The sequence below is a fragment of the Hyperolius riggenbachi genome, chromosome 3 (genome assembly GCF_040937935.1).
Source record: "Hyperolius riggenbachi isolate aHypRig1 chromosome 3, aHypRig1.pri, whole genome shotgun sequence".
NCBI classification, from domain to species: domain Eukaryota; kingdom Metazoa; phylum Chordata; class Amphibia; order Anura; family Hyperoliidae; genus Hyperolius; species Hyperolius riggenbachi.
The window spans coordinates 182,885,498-182,906,012 of NC_090648.1; the positions used below are offsets into that span (position 1 = coordinate 182,885,498).

General features: G+C 42.2%; 1 protein-coding gene across 3 annotated transcripts in view; it reads left to right on the forward strand.

Annotated features, from left to right (window-relative positions):
* FAM227B (family with sequence similarity 227 member B) overlaps positions 1-20,515 on the forward strand; it is a 468,573-nt gene that overhangs the window by 67,218 nt on the left and 380,840 nt on the right. For all 3 annotated transcript variants that reach the window (XM_068275409.1, XM_068275408.1, XM_068275410.1), the window contains 6 exons: positions 3,262-3,499; positions 4,916-4,974; positions 9,110-9,154; positions 14,190-14,285; positions 16,633-16,731; positions 17,645-17,746. In XM_068275409.1, the coding sequence (XP_068131510.1) occupies positions 3,262-3,499; positions 4,916-4,974; positions 9,110-9,154; positions 14,190-14,285; positions 16,633-16,731; positions 17,645-17,746 (639 nt within the window). The remainder of the gene's footprint in view (positions 1-3,261; positions 3,500-4,915; positions 4,975-9,109; positions 9,155-14,189; positions 14,286-16,632; positions 16,732-17,644; positions 17,747-20,515) is intronic.

Consider the following 20,515-nt stretch of genomic DNA (forward strand, 5'->3'; position numbering starts at 1 on the left):
CAGTGCTAGTTCAAATGTTTAAAATTAAAATTTGTAATACAATTTTATGTAACCTTGTTTCCTACAATATCTTCTTGTAATGTCCCCCAGCTATCTTTCCCCATACATTTTTAGCGTTTTTATGCAATATTCACGTTCCACATGAACGTTTGAGTCACTGTATTTTTTCACAGCCATTCAAACGGCCGTTTATGCTACCAGTTTGCAACAGGAGTAATGTTCTCCTTTAAGATGGTGAATACTCCTCTTTTTTTGATTGCAAGCGTGCATTGTTACGCGTCAGCGTGCATCCCACTGTGGTGCGCATGGTCTACGCCGACGCTTAGCTTGGTACGCATTCGAAAACACGCTTCCTATCGGACGTGTGCACGTCTGGTTGACGCATATGTCTCTACGCATACGTCATCGCGTACCCACCCCCAACAGGTGACACAGGAAATAAAAATCTGTGTATTTTTGTGTATTGGCGTGGATCAGCCTCGGAAGAAGCACCGCCGCGCGAAACAGCCGTTAGGCTACCGTTCTTGCCCTGCACCCACCACCGCCGCCACCCTCTGAGATGGTAGGACATCCATCTCATGCAAATATTATAAAAGCACAAGTTGTCTGCACATGATTTTTATACCTACCTCTTTGAATGCAAGATATATTTACATGTTGTGATTCATATCACACTGAAAACACAATTAAATCTAAATCAACTGCAGTGCCTGATGGAACTTTTTCTTTCTTCTGATGTTTTGTGATGTATATACCTGCTAGCAACATCATGAGCACGCAGTTTCTTTAATTAAGGTGGCGTTTGAATATCTGTCATTCCCTACCTCCAGTGATGCAGCTACAAGTCTCGTAGTGCTGGTAGACCCTATACTCCTTGACTTGATCATTTTATGGGGGGTGGGCGAGCACAGACACCAAACACAGCGGGGATCCTCAGCGCTACAAGGCATGCTTCTATCTGCACTCTGCTCCTGCCTCAACCGGGACACAGGTCACTTGTCCTATTGCTGCATGCCTCACATCATGTTGCACGGGGGATGGGCACGGACACAATGTACAATGGGGACCTCCAGCGCTGCAGGAATGCTTCTCTCCACCCTACTCCATTGTAGCCACAACGGGGACACAGGCCAGTTGTCCTAATGCCACACACTCCACACCATTTTCTGGGAGGTTGGTAAATAAATAAAACAGTAGGGATCCCCAGTGTTGCATGTTTCTCTCACCATTTACACTGTCCTGGTTAATGAAGCTGAAGAGCTGCAGGTGATCAATAGCTAGGTGATCAATCTCAAAATCAAACTTCACCACAGGCAAACAGGCAATGATTGATTATAAGCTGCTGCTCTCACAGTGCTTGGAGGATGTTTACTGTCTGAGCCTGCCTCATAACCTTGTCTTATGGCATCTGTACCCCTGTTATTTATACTGTCTGGCTATGTATACTCTGCTATCTGACTATTTAACCTATAATGGGGAGGTGGCTATACTGAGTAGTGGGCTTATACGCGAGTCAATCACTTTTTCCTGATTTTTTTTGGGGGGGAAGTGGGTACCTCAGCTTATACACGGGTTGGCTTATACACAAGTATATATGGTAAACATAACTTGGTTGATATAGGTGGTACAGGTTATGGGTACAGCGTTTCATAACTTGCATGCATTCAAGAGTATGATTGTGTGCTTGAAAAGGGTGTTGAAAGAAAACATAACTTATTTACTTTATAAGTAGACAACATTTAGGGATTCATTTTGAATGACAATTTCTTTATTTATATGCACACTTAAAGTTAGCCTTAAGTAAGAACTAATAAAAAACACAACGCAGCAGTGCAGCCTGCAAATAAAAGCTAAAATGCCTCTCTGGCAGTAATTGGGGTCTCCCATTTCTTGTTGGAATAAAATTTTCCAACTTGCCAAGTGACCTTTCAAACCAATAAACCGGAAGGATGGGGAAAAGGAGTGGGGAGACGCAATTTCAGTGTTTTCCACAGGCACCATATTACCCAGATACGCCTCGGGTGTGTACCCTTATATACATTACTATCCAATGCAAGTCCAACTGAAGAGAAAGTGTAAGTCTTACAGTACAAAAAAAAATAAAAAGGAACACTGCCTAGTTCTATGTAGGCTATACATGTTTATGTCACATGTCAGTTTAGGTACTCTTTAAAATTGTAGTGATTCACTTGGCAGTCAACACTTTAAACTTTGATTTTGAACTATTTAGCCAAAATAGACAATGGGATTTCAAGAAAGTCCTTATTTAGAAAGGCAGTAAAATCCTGGTTATCCAGAATTCAGACATCTGGCACTCTCAATCAATGGATAATTTCTGGGGGTCATGGGTGACCACTTCTTTCTCCATCCCAGCTATTCAAAGCAGTGTGCAGTGGAGCAGATATACCACAGCACTAGGTGCTATCCTCTCCTCTCCTTACAGTCACTGGCTGCACTGCTGCATCCTCCGTAGGCTCCCAGTGCTGCTCTGCATAGCTGGGAAGGGGTCCCTGTCAGAGGTAGGGGTCTCTTGTTGTAAAGGGTGGTGGGGAAATAGGGAGCTGTCCTACTGGCTTCCCTACTTGCAGGTGAGAGGAAGGAAAGGAACAGAAGGGTTTAAGGGTTTATTGGGCAAGCTTTACTTTGAGATGGAGATGGGTTGGCTGTCTACTGCTGCTTGAGGCCCTGGCTGTTCTTTACATTGACTTTCAAGCAACCGGTAAGCACGCTTACCCAGTTTCAGCCAATGTCTTCAGCCAAACCCTGTCTGTGCTGGATAAGTGAAACTCTATTGTAGTTTTATATATACAGTTGTTCATCTTATTAGTTTATTTTCTCTTCTAATTTGATTTACATATTTTCAAAGATTTCTGTATCTAGAACATTATTAAGTCTGCAGCATCTAATATGTTGCTGATTTTATAACACGCTTGATATCACGTCAGGCTCTAGCTACTTCTGGGTCATACCATAGCAGACATTTTTACCTTCAGCACTATTCCTACCATATTATATGCTTTGAAATATTGCTGAAAACAGCATTTATGGTGTTAAACACATCATGAAACCCATTATAGGTATTTGTCATAGGTTCGATGTCACCTCCTGCAGTGACAAACATGCTGAGTACAGTAGCTTCTCCCAGGCAGAACTGATCATGATCTGTGTGTCACAATTACTGCATGTAATAGTACAGTGAGTTTTGATTAAAAAAAACAACCTGTAGAGTCTAGTTGATTTACTTTTATTTTTTTGAAACAGAAAATGTGGCCAGAATATCCTTTCTTGGAAGAATATCCACCTGTGGAAATACCTTCACTTAATAGATTTTCCCCAAAGAACATTTACGAGGAATTTTTAAGAAGAATCCCCCTTGATAGCCAAGTTTTTGATGATTTAGAAGCAAAAATTGCTGAAGACATGACTCGACTGAGCATATATGCTTCGCAGATCTTCTATTTATCCATCTCAGAAGATTGCCTTTGTCCAGTAACTAGAGGTAGGTGGAGCTTTACACCATCCGCTAATCTCTCATTTTTATTTTAGTCAGACATAATGAGATACGTAAACATTACAGAGCCAATATTTCTTGTCTACTGCTACTATAATAGCTGTATGTAGCATTGTTTTTTTTTTCCTTTTGTTATTACTTTCAAAACATTTTATTTTCTATTTTAAGTGAATTAACTTTTTCAGCTATGAAATAAGACTTGTTAAAACTTCAAAATATGCTCCTTCTTATCCTCAGAGACCACCACTTAGTGTATACTTTTATAGTCTTATTTTATCTACTACAGTATCATTCTGTGCAGCTTCTCTCTTAAAAGACTCTTAAAATGATCGCAAATGCTACAGCTATACTTTTCTGTCCTCTCATTACTTCTCATCTATTTAAATGAAATTCAAACTACTATGGTTTGCCTTAAAATCACTCCACTTTTCCTTTATCATTCATATTTTTGACTTATATAAAAATACAGTTTTAATTTCTGTTTTGGCTGGCTGTTTAGTAACCTTCCAATGTCTTCCTTATAAAACACATAACCTCTTTCGGTGCACGACTCTATAACTTCTTTAAACTGAACCTAAGGTAAGAGTGATATGGAAGCTGCCATATTTCTTTCCTTTTAAACTAAACTAGTTGCCTCGCAGTTCTGTTGATTCTCTGGCATCAATAGTGCCTAAATCTCAACCCTGAATCAAGCATGTGGCTTATCTAGTCAGACTTGAGTCAGAGCACCTGATCCGCATGCTTGTTCATGGCCTATGGATAACCATTTTAGAGGCACAGAATCAGGAGGTACAACCATGTGACTTGCATTGTTTAAAAGGAAATTAACCTACCTAGCGTTTTAAATCCCCGCGGCCACATGGCCGCAGGTGTTTTTTTTCACCTAATTTTTTTTTTATCATGTAGCTAGCCTAGCGCTAGCTACATGATTCCCCCCTCCCTGCTCCCACCTTTCCGATCGCTACCGGCGATCAAACCCATCAGGAAATCCCATTCTGAACGGGATTTCCTGTAGGGCTAGCTGCGTGTTTAAAAAAAAAATTATGCAAATCTGCCCACCAGGGCCTGAGCAATGCAGCACGGCGTTACTGGACGAGCTGAGCTCGTCCGTTACGCCCAGGAGGTTAATATGGCAGCTTCAAAATCTTTCTTACTTCAGGTTCCTTTTAAGGCTTTTCCAACTCCTTGCTCACTGTACAGGGATCTCTGTGACACATAACTGGCTTTTCCACTGGAAATTTCCTTGAATAATCTCATCACATATGAGAACTCTGTGTGTAATGGAATGCTCTGCTATTTACCTCTGTTAACAATAAAAAAAAATCTGGTATAATAAACTAGAACTTCGTGTGTAGAGTAATGATTGTCCAGGAGTTCAAATTTGCTTTTGCTTTTTTTTTTTAGCTTTTGTCACTGAAGTAGACCTTCTTGAACTATCTCAAAAAGCGCAAGAAAAATTTGAGGTATGCTAAAGCTTCCATCTTAGAAATGTCATTAAAATCTATGTCACCTCTTTTGTTTGTTTTTTTTGTTTTGTTTTGTTTCTGCTTGCTCCTTATTCACTCCCAATGTTTACACCACTTGTTGAATAAGAAAGTATAGAGTATGGACTGCAGATTAAGATTTTTATTTTTTTTTACTGTCATTTGGGATGAGCAAAATACTTGCTGGCAGGTTTGCAAGATTTTCGTTGAACTACTGGTTGGTTTGCGAGAATCTTGCTAATTGGTTTTGTGAAACTGACATTCTAATGGAAACAGGGCATTCAATTAAATCAAATGTCTAATTGATTGTAAATTGAAATGAGATTTTGAAAACTGCAATTGTTTAAATCCTGCTTTTTAGGTTTTTTTTTGCCCTGTATTAAGGTTTAAAATTGATCAAATGATTGATCAGCAATGTTGAGTTTTTTTTTATTGATCTTAAAATTAATCATGCTGAATAATAATCATCTATGAAGTGGCAGTTCATACATTTCTCTCGGAATTGATATGCGATAGATTACTTTATAATTGATTACCATATATACTCGGATACAAATCGACCTTGTGTATAAGTCGACCCCAATATTTGAGCCTCTTAAGCTGGAATCTTTTAGTGTCTCAAGTATAAGTCTACCCCTCAAAGTACAACTGCACTTGGGGACCAGGAGGAATTAATGGCTGCACTACATAAAGTATTGTGGCCATTAACCCCTCCTGGCCCCCACGTACAGCCATGCATTGTCCCTCCCTGCGGAGTGCTTGTGGCCAAGGAAATTGATCCTCCCACCCACCATCACCCAACTTGGCCAACTTAAGAGTCTAGCACAGAGTGTCATGTGCTCTTCTCTTCCTCACTCACACCGCGCCATGTGATTACAGGAGGTGGTACACAAACTGGCGTGCATGCATTAGCATACTGCCAGCTCCTGTAGTCACATGACGCGGCGTGAGTGAGGAAGAGAAGAGCACATGACACCCAGTGCTGGACTCGTAAGTCGGCTGCAACGATTACACAGTATTATACACAGGGGGAAGATAGAGAGAGGCGTATGCCCTATGGGTGATGGTGGGTTGGGGGAGGCTTAAAGACCCCGGCAACCTCTCTGCTCCTGCTGCGGATTACACAGCATTTCCTTACACACTGGTGGCATGATAGAGAGAGGCAGACACCTTTTGGGTGATGGTGGGTGAGAGGGAGTATCAAAGACCCCAGCCACTAGTGCACTGCAGGGAGGGGGGGGGGGGGGAGAAAGGCGTCACTCTCATCCTAGCTATAAGTTGTTAAATTTAGGACTGAATCAAGTTTAAGTCCACACACACACACACTTTTATACTGTGAGTCAGTCCTAAATTTCTCGACTAATAGCTGAATATATATGGTAAATGAAAAAAATGCAGTCTTCCCTAACTGTAACATTTGTGTATCATTGATGGTTTGTTTTGCTTTATCAGATGCTCAGTGAAAATTATTTCCATTATTTGTTTACAGGCAGAAAAAAAGATGCTCACATCAATACCTTTTAACAGGCCATTACCTCCAAAACCTGTAGTTGAACTACCAGCTACTTTGTTACCTCAGACCCCTTTTTCTTTTATCCCAAGGCACCCCCTTCCCTGAGCCTACCTCCCCAGCTGGATAATCCTATAGAATAGCATCATTGGTACCAGTGAGACATGAAAAACAGGGGAAGCTGCCCTTTATTAACCACTTGATGACCACAGCGCTAACCCCCCTAACGACCAGGCTGTTCATTGCAGCACTGGGCTGTGCAGGCATTTCAGCCTCCTGCACAGCCCAGCTAAAGAGCCCAGCGATCGGACTCACCTCCTTTTTTTTGTCCCTAAGGGGACATGCCGCTGGAGGGGTCCGATCGCTGCGGCAGTTTGTATTTTTTTTCCTGTAGCCTCTACGAGGCTCTCTCTCTCCCTCCCTCCTCCCTCCCCTTCCCTCATCCCCTCTGGTGTCTAAATTGGAACAGCACGGTGATCCGTCCTGTTCCGCCTCTCATAGGCATCAGCCTATGAGAGGACGGTGCTCCCCGGCCAATCAGAGGCCGGGGATCGCTGATCTTGTAAATCGCTGCGACCCCCGGCAGCGATGTACACTTGTAAACAAAGGGGATTTCTTTCCCCTTATGTTTACAAGCAGCCTGCTAGACGTGATCGGCGGCTAGCAGGCTAATCCCGGTGAACGGGCAGGGAACGATCGCGCATGCGCGCGGCCATTTCCTGGGAAACTGCAGCCCCAGGACTTGACGCCAATTGGCATTAGGCAGTCCTGGGGCTTCCGCCGCGTTTACGCCCATTGGCGTGAGGCAGTCCTTCGGTAGTTAAAGAGAACAGTAGCTCTGTATTTGACTGGCACAGAGATAGCATGTGATTGATGCAGCAGGGGTGCCCACACTTTTTCAGCTCGCGAGCTACTTTTAAAACCGCTTCGTCCATGAGATATACCCCCCCCCCCCCCGCAGAATACATATACAGTCCAGTATTCTTCCCCCCCACCCCCCACTCCGAGCCTTCTGAATACATACACAAGCCTTCTCCACTTCACAGTATAATAAATCCCCCCTCCCTATCCCAGCAGTTAGGCAGTCCACAATCCTTTATAGACATACAAACATAGCAAATAGCTTCAGAATTTTCCTGAAGCTATTTGCCCACATTGCTTTAACTCACATGCAGCCTGGGGGGGGGGGAGGGGGGGAGAAGACGCTGCACACGCAGGCAGCCTGGTGGGGAAGAGACACAGCTCACTGGCTGCCTGAAAGGGAGGAGACCTGTCTCCTCATTTGCCCTTCTCTCTAGCCGCGCCTCACCTTTAGCCTCTCCCCTCTTCTCCTTGATGAATCGAGTGGCAGCAAAATCTGTAAGCATGACTTCGCGGCTTCAGATTTTGACATGCGACCAGGCGGCCCTGAACTACTCATCAGGCGGTCGCGATCTAAAGGTAGATTGCGATCAGCCTATTAGGCACCCAGGTGGTATATGTTACAAGGAAGCTCTTAGCATATTCAGGTATACACATTATGGCCCTCAGTCTCTCTTAGTAGTCACCACCAGAGTTTTTAGTAGTCACAGTTTCCCCTGTCTCTCTCAGCAGTCTTTGTGTGGCCCCTGATCTTGACAGCTGCACACTGCAGCCCCCACTCTCACTTGTTAGTTACACTGCGACCCAATGTATATAGTGCCAGCATCTTCTGTTGCGCTGTACAATAGAGAATACACAACAGAAACCGTTACAAAACAACAGGTTACAGATAAATTGCAGTTGAACAGGTCAGTGATGCATTATACATGATGTCTCCCAGTAATTGGAGTGAATCCCCCAGTCTCTCTCTGCAGACATAGTGCAGCCCCATTTCCTTTGCAGAAAAGCAGTGTAGCCCCAGCTTTCCCCAGCAGGTAAAGCGGGGTATTTCTTAAACCATTTGTGCCAAACTACATGTGCATTTCCATTGTGAATAATTTGCTCTTTTTGTAGAAACTATTTTGCGGTGGGTTTCCTCTGACTTTGGAACACGTATGGGTGCTTTTTGTTGCAGTGAGTTCCTGGTGATCTGCAGTGAATTTGCCAGGCACATTGAGCCAAAAGATGTTATGATTATTGTTTTATGTAGTTCCATAATTTCTGTGGCACAGTATAGAGTAAAAAACAAACATGGGCATGTAAAAATAAAGATAATGGTACGTAATACAGACATGGTAGACAGTAAAATAAGTTATAGTGACCATTGTATATAGATTCACAAAAATGTACAGTAACTTACAAGACACAAAAGGGAGACAACAAGAGGTACATAAGGTTTTCAACCAGAGTTAACCTTGAAAGTGGAATGGCCTAGGTTAGATTGTATACTTGCCTGAAAAAGTGCTTTTATGCCTGCACTAGAAGGTTTCAAGTTATTTGAGATTACTGTATATGGTCCAAGACAGTCATTAAAAATGGTACTCTGGGATATAAGATTCATTGTAAACGTGAGTGTAATTAGTGATGGTGAATAAGAAGCAAATTAAGCATTATTATTGTTTACGCCTGTTCCTGTTTCTTTTTTTCTTCTTTATTTCTTGTTGACAGTCTTTACAGTTCAATATAATTCTGTTTATAAATTAGGAATTCACAAGAATTACCTGTGAAGAAAGAGAAAAACGGGTTGAGGTAAGTTTATTTTTTTCTAAATGTTTATTAAAAAAGAAATACCCTCCCTCCCCATCCAAAGCTGTTAAACGCTTCATGCAGACTGGATTACACAGGGTGGATGAGCCAACCTATGTGGGGCTCTTCTATACTAACCTATACCAGCCTGCATGGTACATGATATGGGGGGCTCTGTAAGAGAGAAGTGGCAAAGCATTGTGTCTGTATCCTGGACAAGGGTCTCATCCACGCTTCTATCTCTTTGCATTAGAGGTAGGGGTATCTAGCCCCATATATGTGGGGATCAGTATTGAGGGACCACTGCCATGACTGTGCTATGCTACTGTTCAGGTTGCCTGGCAAAAGCATCTTTAAAATCTCTCACCAGGCTCCCCATTGGTCAGTTTAGTGGACCAATAGGGAGCCCCTGCAGCAGATGTAGGGCTTGTTCACACTACAAGAGCTTTTTTTAAAAGTGCTTTGTGATTTTAAAAGCTCTTGCTATTGTTATCCTATATGTGTGTTCTCACTGGAACGATGTGATTTTGTAAAAATCCCCCATAGCATTGCATTAGCAAGAGCTTTTCAAAATCACTAACGCTTAAAATGCTCTTGTAGTGTGAACAAGCCCTAAAGATGCTTTTTGATGGGGCTTCCTGTATAATAATATGCATTGACTAAGGAACCACTGCAAAAGCATATTTGAATTTCCCATTTGAGTTTCCTATTAGTAGCCTCACTAATCAATGGGCTTGGAAGAACAAAGAGAAATCGAGAGCCCAATATGGTGTAGTATTGTTAAGTTGGTTGTGGTTTAAAGCAAAATATTAAGATATACTCACAAACATGGGTTACCCATAGGCAACCACTTCAAATGCAGGTGGGGAGTATTAGAACCTGACCCCACTCAGGTTATTAAGATGTCGCTCTCTGTAGATAGGAAACGGGGTAGCACCCCTCCACCGAGGGTGGAATCAAGATTTCAGCAAGGCTTGGTGTACAGAGGCGCCAGAGTAGAATAAAAATGTTTAAAAACCGTCTAAAAGGAGGGGGATGTTCAGGTGGACTTACCTCCCTCAAAAATATAGAACTCAATTGAGTCACAATATATCAATACAAAAAAAGTTTTATTTAACTCCACTTAGTGCAACGAGTTTCGCAGGTGTGGTCCTGCTTCATCAGGCAAACAGGAGTATAACTCAATGGGTCTAGATGCAGAAGTGAGCGCCTCTGCATCTAGAGGCGCTCACTTCTGCATCTAGACCCATTGAGTTATACTCCTGTTTGCCTGATGAAGCAGGACCACACCTGCGAAACGCGTTGCACTAAGTGGAGTTAAATAAAACTTTTTTTGTATTGATATATTGTGACTCAATTGAGTTCTATATTTTTGAGGGAGGTTAGTCCACCTGAACATCCCCCTCCTTTTAGACGGTTTTTAAACATTTTTATTCTACTCTAGCGCCTCTGTACACCAAGCCTCACTAATCAATGGGATTCACCTGATGAGTGAAAACAGCCATTGCATCTGTCGCCTAATTTTAGAACTTACCAGCGACTAATATTAGCCAGTTCAACAATTGCATAGTGTCTCACTATTTAACATGCATTGTAAAAAAAATTGAATTCAGAATTTGTTGTTTCCTATCCAGCAGGGCTGTGGAGTTGGAGTTGGTTTGAGGAGTCGAAGTCGGGGCAATTTTGGGCACTAGGAGTTGGAGTCGTTGATTTCATAAACTGAGGAGTCGGGAGTCGGATGATTTTTGTTCAAAATCCACAGCCCTGTTAATTATTAGGCTAAGGAGTTGGAGTCGGAGTCGGAGCCATTTTGGGTACCCGGAGACGGAGTTTAACCACTTTACCCCCGCGCGTACGTATTTCTCCGCCCCTTTTTCCATCCTTTAAAAACCAGGGACGGAGAAACACGTACTTTCCGCGTTCCCGACGCTGCCCGCGCTCCCGCTCGTAAACACGCCGCCCGCCGCTAGTAAAACCGCCGCCGCCCGCTCGCCCAGAGATCAATGAACGGGAAAATCCATTCCCGTTCGTTGATCTAAGCCCCGCAATGATCAGCTGCTCTCCTATGGGCAGCTCGATCATTGTGAGAAAAAACTCACGTGTCCATGCTCATTATACTTCCTCCAAGCTTCCGGAAGGAAGCTTGGAGGTCGCATTAAAACAAAAAGTTACTGTGGCCATCTTGTGGCCAAATAGTAAACTACACCCTACACATTTTTCACATACAAATAAATGACTTTTACACATAAAATTAACTCATTACCTCCCACACTCCCCATTTTTTTTTTTTTTGTAATTAAAAAAAAAATAAAAAATTTACAATTAAAAAAAATACATAAATAGTTACCTTAGGGACTGAACTTTTTAAATATTTATGTCAAGAGGGTATAACACTGTTACTTTATAAACTATGGGCTTGTAATTAGGGATGGACGCAAAACTGAAAAAAATGCACCTTTATTTCCAAATAAAATATTGGCGCCAAACATTGTGATAGGGACATAATTTAAATGGTTTTATAACCGGGACAAAAGGGCAAATACGTTTCATGGGTTTTAATTACAGTAGCATGCATTATTTAAAAACTATAATGGCCGAAAACTGAAAAATAATAATTTTTTTCCCCACATTTTTCCTATTTTCCCATTAAAACACATTTAGAAAAAAATAATTCTTGGCATAATGTCCCACCTAAAGAAAGCCTAATTGGTGGCGAAAAAAACAAGATATAGTTCATTTCATTGCGATAAGTAATAATAAAGTTATAGACGAATGAATGGAAGGAGCGCTGAAAGGTGAAAATTGCTCTGGTGCTCAGGGGGTAAAACCCCTCAGTGGTGAAGTGGTTAAGTCATGGTTTCATAAACGGAGGAGTTGAAGTCGGAAGATTTTTGTCCCGACTCCACAGCCCTGCTATCCAGTGTACACCTTAAGTGTAGAACAAAATGATAGTCTTTTCAGTATACCTGTAGAGTCAGAGCAAATATTGGAATATCTCTCACAATGTACAGAGCGCACTCAGGGGAACAGTACAGCAGTAGATTGGGTGCATTCAGAATAATCTCACCTCTAGAGGTTGCTGGCAAACCTGTACAGGAGTAGCCAGCGTGTAGGCTTTTATCCCTCTAGCCAGGGATCAGGCACAAAGGCAGCTGGATTCCTCCTTCACTTGGATTGTTGTTGGCAGGCAGCGAGCGGCTCTGAGGTTGTACACCCTGTCTGTGTGCGAGGCCGCTGTATGCGGTTGCACAGATTGTGGTGGATTTCAAAGCATCAGCTCCAGGAGTGAGGGATCTAAAAGCAAAGCTCCACGCTGCTCCATGAGTCTTGTACAGGCAGTTCACGGGCAGTTGGAGTGGGGGTCTAATTGTAATGCAGCAATGCGTGTAGGAAAGAAGAAACAGCAGCTGCCGTATAATGTTGATTGAGGTTTATTAAAATATATTGCACCCTGCCACACTGATCACTCCTTCTGTTTGCCGGAAGTAAACCGCCTGCTTCTTTTCCAAATATCTCACAATGTACGGTAGTTTTTACAAATTGGGTCATGCACTATATTTTCTCACTTCATAATGAATATATTCAAACACTGGAAAACCTTGTTGTTTTTTAGCAGCTTGGAGCCCATTTGTTTGTTTGTTTGTTTTAACCTTCCTGGCGGTAAGCCCGAGCTGAGCTCGGGCTATGCCGCGCAGGAAGATATCTCAGCCCCTGGTGGAGCGATTTGCTCCATTTAAAATGCTGTACGCGCAGCTAGCACTTTGCTAGCCGCGCGTACAGCTTGATCGCCGCCGCTCTGCGGCGATCGCCCGTACGCAGCGGCGCAAGAGGGCCCCCCCCCGCCAGAGCCCTGCGCTGCCCGGACCAATGAGTTCCGGGCAGCGCTATGGGCTGGATCGGAGGTGTCTGACGTCAGGACGTCGGCTGACGTCCATGACGTCATTCCGATCGTCGCTATGGCGACAGGAGAAGCCAAACAGGGGAGCGCGTTATATACGCGTTCCCCTGTTTGCTATTGATGCCGGCGACGATCGCACTAGAGGGACACATGCGCCCTCTAGTGGTGTTTCATGTAGCTACCACTCTGGTAGCTTTACATGAAACACAAAATTTTTTTTTAAAAAAAAGGATTTTTGCCATTTTGGCAAAAAAAATTAACCGCCAGGAGGGTTAAGTCAGACTTTTTGGAGCCCATTTGTAAACTAGCACTAACATTTGTGACACTATGTCCTACTGACTTGTATTGAGTTTACCACCTTTATAGCCGAAGTCCACTTTTAGAGCCCATTCACATATGCAGTGGTGCTTAGTGATGCACAAAACTTTTTATGCTACTGCCATCAGAATTGATGTGTAATGTGACATAACACCACTTTGTATGCATGTATGGAAACATTTACAGCACCAACATGTAGATGATCAGACTATCTTTTCTGCACTACCCAGCTATTAGTATGAAAGAAAACATTATTCTAAACAGGAAAAACCCAGGCAGTGCAGGTGAGGAGACAGGTCCGAGTACTGTGCAGTTGCAAGAAAAGCATGTATAAGTCCACTAAATTTGATGATCATTATTTGTATTATTTATTGGATTTATACAATGTCAACATGTTACGCTGTGCTGAGCAATAAATAAGGTTAAGGACAATGATAATAGGGGTGACAGACAAAACAATACTGATGATATTCCGTTATATACACAATGCCTGATCATGCAGTGGAGAAAATAGTCCCAGTAATTCAAGTTCACATTATTCAGTGGACAGGATGCATAATGAAGTATGATGCACAAGGAGGGAGGGCCCTGCCAAAGGTTTACAAACCAAAGGTGGGGGTGGTAACACGATAGGATGGGAGGTGCATAGACAGGTTCTTGGCAGAGAGCATTAGGCACTAAGAAAAACACTTAATCTTATGGGGTCTTAAAAGTAGTGCAATGTTTTTGCTTTTTTGTGTTTGTTTAATATTTACATATGAATAAGATAACTTTTTTATGAGGCGTAAAAGTAATTGACCATCTCTACATATTTTTTATTAGGACTGCATGTTCCCGGGGCTTAACAGAACAGATTTACCTGGAAACTTGAAAGCCACTCAGATCCTGCAAGTCCTTGCTGAATCCAATCACTATCAAGTATGTGTAGACGCTACATTTTGACTGATATACGGTATATACAGATGGGAAAAGTTTGCTGGTAACCCATAACCTGAGGCTGACACAACAAATATCAGACTTTGAAACCCTGAGGCTAGGTTCACAGAGGGACGTTGCGTTGTGATGCAACATTAAAGTTGCAATGGAGCATTACAATGCAACGCAAGAAAAAGGTGGTAACACATTAATGTTACGTTATAATCGCATACAGTAGATACAGTAAAGCATACAGGCAATGAAAAATATGCTTCCCTGTACCTGGTGTGCGTTTAGTGGTAACGCACTGTGAATGGCCCATAGGCTTATCATTGCAGTGCAGTAAGCTGGATTGTATGACTTTATAATGCAGCACTGCAACGTCCCACTGTGAACTTAGTCTGAGACAGGATTCACACTTCACAATTTGCGTTCGCTTTGCAAATATGTGAAAAATATGTTTCCCTGGTCTTCAATTTTTTTATGTTTGACTTTGATTAAAGAGGAACTCCAGTCTAAACAAACATACTGTCATTAAGTGACATTAGTTATGTTAATTAAAATAGATAGGTAATATAATCTCTTACCCACACTGTTTTAAAAGAACAGGCAAATGTTTGATTTCATGATGGCAGCCATCTTTTTGGTTGAAAGGAGGTGACAGGGAGCATGAGACACAGTTCCAACTGTCCTGTGTCCTGAGCACCTCTCCCAGTTGCTAGGCAACATGAATAACATAGAAATCCCATCATGCTCTGCACAGCATCAGGGAAAAAAAGCCTGGGCTTTTTTTCTTTGATGGGTGGAGCTTAGTTAAAAATTCAGCTTAAAATGATGCTTTGGTAAGAAAAACAAAGTTCTGCTGCTGTGAAACTGTTAAAGAAACACCAAGCCTTTTCAGTTCTGCTGAGTAAATTTTTAGTCCGGAGGTTCACTTTAAGGAAGAAACTGCCATCTTTCTCGCTCTTATTCTGTATACCGAGGTAACATATTTTGTTCTCATTTACAGCTCGTTTTAGTTTAGTGTGATCCCCATTCTCGCTCAGAGTATAATAGTTAATCATCCACATATAAGAGCACAGAGATCCACATCTCAGTTTCTTGGTATAAAAGTATACCTCTTTGAAATTTCTCCTTTGTCATCATGCCATTGCTTTTAATATTCTATACTTTAGAAGCTTGTTTAAAGATTTAAATCCCTTTCTAGAGTTTTCTCGTAAGGAGTGGCCTTTGTGAATTCATGCTTCCCTGTGGTTGTTCCATATAGATATCTTCTGTTAACTGTAAGAAAGAGGTTTTGACATCAGAAGGCTCGATCTACATTGTGTTTATACTTGTTACAGTCAGGGCTGGCCTTTGCCTTGAGTGGCTGTTCAGGGCGCCACAATAATATTTTTAAGTGTTGCCAGTCTGACTGTGAAGCTCCTCCCCAAATAAAAGTTCCAAAAAACGGATATCCCGCTCCTTAATCATAGCTTTGATTAAAGAGCCATGCAGAGCTCTGATACGCGTGAGCTTTTTTCTGTGTGTCATTTGATGTTCTAAATAAAGCCTTGGATTATTTACCTTGCCAATCGGTGTAGCGGGATATCCTTTTTTGGAACTTTTGCTTGGAGACGTTTGGATCCCTGGCTCCCCTTTGGCTCTGCAGTGGTGGTTGCAATGGCTCTATCTTCCATTGCTATCCTCCCCAACTGTTGTGAAGCTCCACCCCCAAATTGGCACCCATGAAGTTCCATTCAAGATCTGTGAAGCTCTGCCCCCAGGATATGCTCTGTCCCTCGTCTCTCACATTCTGCAGTTTTCAGCAGCTAGTTGACTTCATAAGTTCTATCCTCTGCCAGGCAGCTACTGTAAAAAAAGATTTTAGTATGGATTGCATACTATACCACATGCATGTACTCTTCTACTAGAATTAGTCTGCTCTTTGTAAACTCAAATGCCAGGCATAAAGCAAATGCAGTGGAGTCCCAGTTATCCAGAACTCAACCAACCAGAACAAATCATGGCACTACTTACAGTGGTGATGGCCAGCTTTTTGTAGGCTCTGCTGTGCTTAAAGACTTAGTTCTATGGCTCCCCCAAGGTTAATAATACTTTCAATTAATGTATTTTTTACATTTTAATATAGAGTTCATGGTATGTATATAGAGTGGGGTATAGTACTGTATTCGCTTGGCCTATTTTTAACGTTGAGTCTCAAGTAACCAGAAAGCACACTTATTGGGCATCAGCCGCTCCCAGTTGGTGGCGGATAACCGAGACTGTACTGTAATGTGATCTATACTACAAAACAGTTGGTGATGTCCATTGTGAAGTGATGTTTTAAAGCTCTTTTTGAAAATTCTAGGTTGGATGTGGAAAAGCCTTGTCAAAGTACCTTTTATCAAAGGAATCAGAAGCTATATTAAAGGATTGCTTCTGGTGGTGTTTCCTCCATAGATTCAAGGTAAATTGGTTTATTTTACATAAAAAATGTAGAGTAAAAATATTGGGCATTGAACTAAAAATGTATCACTTAACCACTTCCCTATGGTATTGTTCTCATACAGCCTGAGCCCTCTGGAGGCTGGATGGTTCTGTATGGGCATGTGGAGGAAAACGATAGCTCAAAGGGGATAAGTTGAAAGAAGAATAAAGCCTGAAATAAACATGGCACGTTTCCTAAAACGTTATGACTTCATGGGTGTTTTTTATTTAACTCTCTCTTCCGAAACCCTGATAGTGCTGACTTCCGTCGCTTAGCTACGCCTCCTTATATATGAGTGCTGTGGCACTCTTTCTCCAATACAGAGAGTGCCAACTGTAAGGGGGTGGGGCTCTGCACTGGAATTCAGTGCACACAGGGTTTTGGAGGGTGAGTTAAACAAAAACAAAAACAGTGAATTCATACGTTTTTAGGAAAACCCAGTACTGACGTGTATTTTAGGCTTTATAATACTGATGTGTATTTTAGGCTTTATAATCGCGATAAATAAGGATAAGATTGTAAACCTTTGGGCAGGGTTTTCCTCCTTTTGTGTCCTACCAGATCATGCACCTCCATTACTGTGAACCCATGCTTTGCATTTGAGTGAACGAACTTGCCTAATCTACCTAATTACCTTGTATTCATACTGTGCAGCGTGATCTGTTTTTTCTTCTATTCCTGTATTGTCGTATTGCTGAATGTCACCCCTAAATATTGTCTGTAACCTAAACTAATGTCCAGCGCTGCGTAATATGAATGTTGGCGCTTTATAAATAAAATAAATATGTGCACGTATCTTTCAAGGCATTTTATAGAGTTCTAAGTTATGTGTTTGTTATGAAGAAAAACAGCATACATTTTTGTGGTCATAGTATACAATTTTATTTTTCAGCCTCAGCATTTAGAACAAGCTCACCTCTTTGACAGAATAGCTGACTGTTTTGTTACGCTTTTCTGTCATGTTTCACCTGACATCAAGGATTTATTCATCAAGGTAATTTAGTAGTATGTTTACAAAAATGTCCTGTTTTAGAATATTGCTACTGTACAGTAGTGTAGCTGAAGAATTATTGTAGTTTTGTTCCATACTTCGTTCTCCCAAATCCCATGGACGACAGCAGCTGCTGCTGCTGTTTTCCAACAGTATTGAAATGCTTCAGCTTGACAATTCATTTTTCGTATGATGGGAGAATTACTTTGAAACTGTTTAAAGTGTATCATTCAGACATAAGGGGCAGAGGTGCAATTGAAATTCAATCTTAAAGCCTAACATTACCCAAATCCTTTTTTGGTGGATTCACTTACTTCCTTTGCACTGACAGGTGTCAGAAAGGACAGAAATTAAAGGTAAACCTCCACAACTGCAACACAGAGAGCAGAAAACAGTTGCTTTCAGATTGCATCAAATGCTTCCATTAGGATACAGGTTTGTGTAGCAGCAAATTTAGTTATGCATCCATGCTATTGTGATAGGTGATAGTTACCTGGTGGACAGTATATGTTGTTATAAAGCCTAGGGTGGTCTTTGACCTATTTGGTGCCCCATGCAAGAAACCCTTGAGATTTGGGAGTATAGATATGTTCTCTATATGTTTTAGTGGTTTTTACCTGAACAAACTTGTTTCCTCCCACATGCCAAAAGCATAGTCATTTAACTGGTTTTCCTTCCAAAAAGGCCTATTGTATAGATATTAGACTATGACAGTAGTAGGGATTACATTGTAAACTCCTGTGAGCACAATTAGTGATATGACTATCTATTCTGTAAAGTTGTAATGATCCGCTCAGCTGTCTGCACAGACAGACAGCTGTTTAACCATTCCTTAAGTCTGAGGGCTGCAGGTCTCTGGAAAAGAGACCTGTCTTTGCTTTGCAAGTTTCAGACCTGCTCTGCTGCTGAGGAATTTGCATACATTTGTTATGCAAATTGCCTAGCTGCCTCCTTTGAAGGCTGGCAGTATAAATACCATGTTCTCCCAGAATCCTCTGCTGGTCATCTTCATGGTTTGTTACTGATGAACTCTCCTAGAGTATCAGCCCTGTTTCTTTGCTAAAGTTTATCTTAGAGTTATTCCTTGGGACTGCACTAGGCAGCTCTTCTAGTGCAGTCAGGTTGCTTTATCTGTTTTGCCTGTACAGTCTTTGTGTCTCGATTGACTTGTCGCCAGCGGCGGTCGACAGGGAACCGTTCTGTCTGTCTGGGGGTGCTAACCAGAGCAGCGGTTGCTACTGGTATCCCCTTCTGTTCATCTGTCTGGATCGCACTCGCCCTAGTGGTAGTGGCAGTGCCTCCTTCTGTTTTCTGTCTGGGGGTGCTAACCAGAGCAGCGGTTGCTACTGGTAGCCCCTTCTGTTCATCTGTCCGGATCGCACTCGCCCTAGTGGTAGTGGCAGTGCCTCCTTCTGTATTCTGCCTCAGGGGTGCTAACCAGAGCAGCGGTTGCTACTGGTAGCCCCATCTGTTTGTCTGTCTGGATCGCACTCGCTCTAGCGGTAGCTCCTTCTGAACTCTGTCTGGGAGTGTAGGCCAGAGCTGCGGTTGCTGCTGACTACTCCTCCTCTCTGTCTTGTCTTGTACGAACGCTTGCTGTAGGCTCGGTGAGGTAACCGTTTAGCAAGAGTTCGCGTTCTCTATTTCGTGTTTGTGTGTCTTTGGTCAGTTAGAGTGGCACGCTTATCACTGGGCGCCTAACTCACGGTGATCGTGAAGAAACGCGTTCGCTGTTGCGAATGAGTGCGGTGTTCGCGTTTAGCTAGCGTTTGTTATTTTCTTTATCTTCTCATTGTTGTTTGCTGTGCCTTTGATACTCTCGTGTTCTGTCTTTCTCAGTCTGGTGTCTGTTGGCAATCGCCATTCTTGCGATTGCATTCGCGCATTCTTTCCGTTGATGTGTGTTCACAGTTGCTGGGGGGCGACTAGATTGGTGAACACACATTCTGTCTGTCCCTGTGCTATTTCTCTTTGAGGGCTATTCAGCCCTGCTTGATCCTGCTCATACAATTCCCATCTGGCATCTGTGGCAGTGCAGAGGCAAGGCTCGTCTGCACTCCATAGCTCCATCTGCCGGTGGGAATCGCCCTCTACCGGTGCATTGCACCTCTAACCTGGGTTCTCCCAATTACACGTTTGTGGAGGATTTCCGCCGCGTCAGCGCATGTCTGGTGCACTGACCACGGAAACTATTCCGCAAACGTTACAAAAGTGCTGCAGATGTCAGTGCTATATGAATAAATAATAATAATAATAATATGGAAAAACATTAGCGTATGACTATGGTTAGATTGAGCTCCCCTAAAATAATGTAACAATGATTGATGTATTAAATGTCATTCTTTTCAGTGGTACTATACAGCTAGAAAGTACATACAACAAATAAATGCTATTACAAGTGGAACAAAGAAAAATACAAATAATACCAATGAAAATACACCTAGTATACGCCACATAAAAGTACAATAGAAATCTAAATACTGGGATACCAGGAGCGTGACAGACTTGATTCAGATCCAGCTATTGCCATCTTTTAAGGCCAGCAGCATGAAAACCTTGTCAGCAATAGGAATCACAAGCAGTATGTGAACAAAAGCATCAAAGTCGGTATTTCTTTATAAACTCACATTTTAACACATTACCGCGTATGTCCATAGGAACTGATTACATGGGTTTTCACATACAATTTCACATTGCAGCAAAATGCATGCGATTCCACCAAATATGGTCCCTGCCTCACTGTCAGAAACAAGAATTGCACGTGGCATGCAA